General features: G+C 35.7%; 1 protein-coding gene across 2 annotated transcripts; it reads left to right on the top strand.

Annotated features, from left to right (window-relative positions):
- The first annotated feature begins 820 nt into the window (after positions 1 to 820).
- On the top strand, positions 821 to 5334 carry LOC117925255. Of its 2 annotated transcripts, none has more exons than XM_034844213.1 (8): positions 821 to 1282; positions 1907 to 2044; positions 2136 to 2204; positions 2313 to 2384; positions 2917 to 2999; positions 3081 to 3212; positions 3393 to 3606; positions 5086 to 5334. In XM_034844213.1, the coding sequence occupies exons 1-8, from the start codon at positions 863 to 865 to the stop codon at positions 5173 to 5175; spliced, it is 1218 nt and encodes a 405-aa protein (XP_034700104.1). In that variant the 5' UTR covers positions 821 to 862; the 3' UTR covers positions 5176 to 5334. The 2 variants fall into 2 exon arrangements, with proteins under 2 accessions (XP_034700104.1, XP_034700105.1); XM_034844214.1 differs by having other exon boundaries at positions 5076 to 5334.
- Positions 5335 to 6109: the final 775 nt, after the last annotated feature.

Raw genomic sequence — 6109 nt, 5'->3', positions numbered from 1 at the left:
TATAGACATTTGATATGTAGTAAAAAAAAAAAAAAGTAAAAAGTGATATTTGAAAGGATCAAGTAGGCTAGTATGACGGGCCGACATGATGAGTCAATGTGACAAGTTGGTACGATGGTATGATGGGTTGTCTCCTTAGGCTTAGCACGACTCACTACAGTAATTGGGTCGTGTTGACCCATCTCAACCTTTTGGCATATCGGGACGATCCGACCCATTGGACAACTCTACTATCAAGTTATCAATATTTTTTAGTACTTAGGCTAGTTTAAAACCAAATATTAGCTTTATAATCAATAAGTTGTGTTAAGGCATTTGGCCTTGTATGCAATTTCTCACACATCATACCAAAATTGACGTTTAGGATGGAACCCCAAGCTTAGAGCATCATAAAATAAAAAATAAAAAAAAATAAAAAAAATGGTGATAATTCCATCTAAGACATTACTCGAGCAACACCTTAAACTGATTTGTGTTTCTATTTGAAACACGGCTATACACTTTTTGTTTACATATAGCTTTGCAATAACTTTCCATATCTTGTCTTTTATGCTATGTATATTTATCGGTAAATAGGAAGTCTTTCCAATTATCCAATACTCTTGTCTTCATATCGTTAACCGTAAATTAAGATTTATAGGAGATCATCATGGCAAAAAAATTTTCTTTTTATTTTTTTTTTAATTTGCGGTGAATGACCTTCTCTCATTTACCCACTAGAAAGAAATTGAGTGGTTGAAGTTGTTTGGGCCTACAGCTTCAACCAATCGCCTTCTGGCTAAGGTTTATATGGTATCCGGTATTCCCAGCCAATCCCAGCAAGGCCTATGTACAGTGCACCAAAAGGCCGCCTCTCCCACACATGGCCAGCACCCACTTGTGCCACCAGATTTCCCGGCCACCCCAAGGCCGGAGCGTCTGTTTCCGCCGACTCACCACCGCCAAACGCTCCGGAATTTCTCTCCCGCCACCCAAATATGTCGGAAATAACAGAAGCCTAGCCGTCAGAACACAGACACATTTGAAGTGGGCACTTAGACTAAGCATAGTAGATCAAAGCCCGCCAACATCAACGATTGACATGAAACAGTTAGTGAATTTCTTGTACGATGATCTCCCTCATCTCTTTGACGACCAAGGAATTGATCGAACGGCGTATGACGATCAGGTGAAGTTCCGGGACCCAATCACTAAGCATGACAGCATTGGTGGGTATCTCTTCAACATAGGCCTCTTGAAGAATCTCTTTCGGCCACATTTTCAGTTGCATTGGGTGAAACAGGTATAGTTCTTTACAGTTAGAGCTCTTAAGGAGATGAACCAATTTGTGTATTCACCAAATGGGATGATTTTCAATACCCCAAATGAAGGGCTTATATCAGTATTTCAGACATCTCTATATTTTTTATAATTAGAGAAACCATTTGGTGTATTTCTGTCACAGCATTGTTTTGCATTTGCTGAAATAAGTGTGATTTTGCATATTGGGTTGTGCATTTTATTTCTTTCCTGTGTTATTGTTTTTATATGATCATTGATTCTCATGCTCCTACTGAGATTTTTTTGGTAAATTTTGTCATTTCATGTGTTTTTGCATCGGTTTCCTACCTGTTAAATGATTCAATTTGTCGTTGGAAAGGATCAATTTAACCATTTCTATTTGGTAGTAAAGAAATTTTGATTGCCTAAGAGGAATCTGTTTCATGTAAAATTGTAAGGACAAAAGAAAAAGGAAAAGAAAATAAGCATAAGACCAGTGGAGTTTGTGCTCTTTCTTACTCCTTTCTCTTGGTTTCTAGTTCTGTTTCCATTTATGATGGAACATAGGTATTTCATTTGTATAATTTTTATTTTTAATGAACTTAATTTATTTTGGATAGTTTCTTGACTGCTTGAGTTGCTATAGACAGGGCCCTATGAAATAACTACAAGGTGGACTATGGTAATGAGTTTCATTCTTCTGCCATGGAAACCAGAATTGGTGTTCACAGGAACCTCTATTATGGGTGTCAACCCAGCCACTGGAAAGTTTTGCAGCCATTTGGTAAGGTCCAGTTGTCCTGCCACAAAAAGGAACTAAAGATGGAACAGGCATTAAATAACAATACTAGTAACTTGCATTCTTTTGTCTGCAGGACGTTTGGGATTCTATACAGAAAAATGACTATTTTTCTCTAGAAGGATTATTGGATGTAATAAAGCAGGTACTAGTTTCATATTTTCGGAAGAAAAAAAAAAGTCATTAAATTGTCAAAATTATGTGTACTCAATGCAAGTGATCCCTCTTATATGTAGATTGTAATTCTCTGCAGTTGCGGATTTACAAGACTCCAGACCTAGAAACACCCAAATATCAGATACTGAAAAGGACTGCAGATTATGAGGTTGGTTTGGTTTGGTTTTTTTTTTTTTCCCTCTGTACCAATCTGCTTTCAGAGCAAAAATTGTCCAATTCTTCAGGGGCCTGTCTGAATGACACAGGGAAACAAAAACCATCTTATTTGTTTCTATAAGATTTAAAGGCTTTTTCATGATCATACTCCTATATGATCACCACCTTTCTGTTGTTAAATTTTTATACGGAGTCTAATTGACTCAATTATTTAGTATAAAAACTGATTACCAGCCATCCAGATGAACACTCGGGAACAGATATTAAAGAAGACCAGGGAATTTGACTTTCAAGCTATTAAAAGATGACAACTGAGGCTGAATCTTACAATCTTTCTCCATCTACCTAAGTGTAGGAGGATATTGGACTCTTTTTGAGTTCATAGAAATGTTTCCCTTTTTGTTTATTTTGGCTATAGCTATTGTGACTACTGGATAATAATTCATCCTACTAGTATTTTCTTTCAAATTCATTAGTTAATGAATTGTGTATGAACTTGATCATATTCTCAAATGAAACAACAGGTAAGAAAGTACAGCCCATTTATAGTTGTGGAAACCGATGGAGACAAGTTGTCAGGATCAACTGGCTTTAATGATGTTGCTGGGTGAGCATTCTTCTGAATCCAATTCTGTTGTTTCTCTTTTGTTTTTCCTTCAGATGGTTTTGAGAGATTCAATCTGTTTAGATATATTTTTGGAAAGAACTCGACAATGGAAAAGATTCCAATGACCACCCCTGTCTTCACTCAAGCATTTGATGCTGACAAGTCCAAAGTATCCATCCAAATAGTTCTTCCTCTAGAGAAAGAGATGAGCAGGTGAGGCTCTTTTCGAGTCCAAATATACTGAAACTGATATTGCTGAACATAAATTCTTCAATTTCAAATTAAACACACAACTGACTCCAGCTGAGAAATTAATAATGGCAGAAAGCAATAAAACCACTTGAGAACTTGCATAGTGTGAACAATTAAGCAATAAGTATATATGTTGATCAGTCTACCAGATCCCAACCAAGAAGCCATTAGCTTGAGGAAGGTGGAAGGAGGCATTGCTGCAGTGTCAAAGTTCAGTGGAAAACCTATGGACGATATCGTTCAAGAGAAAGAGAAAGCACTCCGCTCTAATCTTATTAGAGATGGTCTTAAACCTAAAATGGGTTGTTTGCTTGCTCGCTACAACGATCCAGGCCGAACATGGAGTTCTATAATGGTATGTTATATGATTCTCAATTATCCCAATGCCTTCCACTGTTTCTCTAACTTGGTGTTTTTTTCCTTTCTTTTTCCCCTCAGGATATATGGTCAACCCTTTAGCTAATATAGACACAGACATAGAACAAAGAAGCAAAACTACCTGCAAAACTAGGTTTCTACAGATTGCAACCTTGGTTTGAGATTAGCCATTAAAGCTAGATTAACTTGGAACCATGTTTGAATAGAACTTTAAATTAGAAAACCTTGTGCAATCCTTTTCTTTGCTAAAAAGACATGGGTGAAGAAAAAAAACTTTGGGACCAATGAGTGGGGTTGTAGCAGCGAAATTCTAGCTCTTCCTCTTTTTCCTTCACCTCTTGGTAACCAAACAGAGTAGTAAGAAAATCCTTTTTAAAAAAGCAAAGGTTGTGGTCATTCAGACTAGACTACTTGTGTGACAAAATTTCATTTGGCTATGTCTCAGTCTCATATGGTGGTTCATATATCAATATCACTTAGGGCATGTTTGATAGGTGGGAGCCTTGAATAGGAATGAATTTGATGATTCCATTTCTTCTATTTGGATGCGTTTAGGAATATAAGAGTGGAATGATTATTTTGTTTCTATTTCAATGTTTGGTAATAATGAAAATATGAATGAAAAAAAATTGATAATAATTCTCTTATACATATTTGAAAATAATTTTTTTTTTTTCATTTTAGAAGAACATCATTCGGGAGTTTTTTTCCTGACTAAATAATAAGATTAAAAAAAATAATATTTACTTAATGAATAAAAATTAACTATAAAAACCTAATAGAAATGTAGAGGTAAAATAGTAATTTTAAGATGTTTTATATCATTTCCAATACCAAATGAATCAAAATGTCACCTATTAAAAATTAATTAAAATCCCACTTATGAGTGGAATGAGTAGGATTTCATTCCTAGTAGAATCATTTTTTGTTCCATTCCTATTGTTATTTGAAGTTGTCCAAACATAGGAATGGATGCGAAAAGGAATGACATGTTTATTTCCACTTTTTATACCCTGTATCAAACATGGCCTTAAAGGCATTGGTACCATTTAAGCACATTGATTTTTTTACATATGAAATTTAGCTGTATATAGAGCTCATGTTGGTACCAACCAAGCACACCTACCCACCACTAAAATGAAAGAGTGGACCACTCTTCATCTCCTCGCACCAAATATGAGCTTAAAGGTATTGATACAATTTAAGGACATCGATTTTTTTACCTATGAAATTTAGCCGTATATGGAACTCAGTGTGATAGCAAGCACACCTAGCCACCCCTCAAATGAAGTGAATAACCTTATATATATGTATGACTGCTATGATGTTGTGAAAGTCCCTGCTTAAACTATTCTTCCCTACTGCTAATCCACATTCTTTGCCTTACCTTTTAATTATTTTCATTTTAGTCACTGAATATTTACTTTGTTGTTAATTGCATTGAAGCGGAATGAAGTACTCATATGGCTGGAGGAGTTTTCACTGGACTAGTGCATTGAATAAAGTCTCTCTTTGGCTAGCATCCATAGCTGTTGGACAGTCTTGACTCCTTGGAAGTTATGAGCAAAGTTTGTCTGGTTGGAATGTAATGAAATATAGAACCTCATAATTTTTTGAAAGCTCATCTATTCATCCAAGAGATTACAGAAAATTGTAATGAACCTTAACTGAACTTTAAAATGGTTCTCTACTTTGCTTTTTTACACATCCTGCTATGCCCTTTGGTAGTTGCTGTCTGATTTCTACCAATAATGAAGAGGAAAATCTTAATAACAGAACTTTAAAATGCTCTGCTTTCATTGTATGAAGCCAGTCACAGAATCAAGCCATATTAATGTTCTAATAGTTGATTGCCAACCAGTTTAGACTGAAAAGACTGTTGGAAGCTCATCTTTCTGTTCTTTGTGTTCAAGAAGAGCTCCACTTGGACACGTCTCGGTATCAGCCTAACTAAATGTTTTTCACAGGAATCTTCCCATGAATTCAGCAGAAATGCTATTACAAACTCTTGTATAAGTCCAGAAAGCAATGCCTATTTATATTTTATCATCGCCAGTTAAGGCCACCTACGAGTTATGACATTTGGAATATGCTAGACGTACAATGAACAAAAGTTCAGTGAAAGAATTATGAATAAACGACTTTGATAGTCCTGCATTTTCATTTCATTTGGAACAAAGAGAAGATCGGAAAAGAGCCATGTCTTTCACTTCACTACTCAGGATACCCAGCTGGTTGGCACAGAACCTTCTTTCAAAAAAGGAAAGGGGACCCTCAAAAAACTAATTTTTCATTCACTCTTTGGATTCTAAAACCAAATAAAAGACACAAACATGAACAGACAACACAAGAGGGTAAAGTAGATAACGTGAATTGCAAGAGTTAGAATTCAAATTGCACAAGCAGCCAAGTTTTCGTCTGAATTCTAGAACCCCGCATTTCGATACCAACCATTCAAAAAACTAACAATCCAAACTCTC

Source organism: Vitis riparia, chromosome 11 (assembly GCF_004353265.1).
Source record: "Vitis riparia cultivar Riparia Gloire de Montpellier isolate 1030 chromosome 11, EGFV_Vit.rip_1.0, whole genome shotgun sequence".
Lineage (NCBI taxonomy): Eukaryota > Viridiplantae > Streptophyta > Magnoliopsida > Vitales > Vitaceae > Vitis > Vitis riparia.
Note: the sequence above shows the minus strand (reverse complement) of the source record. Positions and strands in the feature narration are given on the sequence as shown.

What these genes read in the sequence shown, in the direction of transcription:
- LOC117925255 (XM_034844213.1), top strand. Translation starts at nt 863, where the DNA reads ATGGCCAGCACCCACTTGTGCCACCAGATTTCCCGGCCACCCCAAGGC. An exon ending in GAAAGTTTTGCAGCCATTTG is followed by an intron (nt 2,045 to 2,135) that starts GTAAGGTCCAGT and finishes TTTTGTCTGCAG; the next exon opens with GACGTTTGGGATTCTATACA. An exon ending in AAAGGACTGCAGATTATGAG is followed by an intron (nt 2,385 to 2,916) that starts GTTGGTTTGGTT and finishes ATGAAACAACAG; the next exon opens with GTAAGAAAGTACAGCCCATT.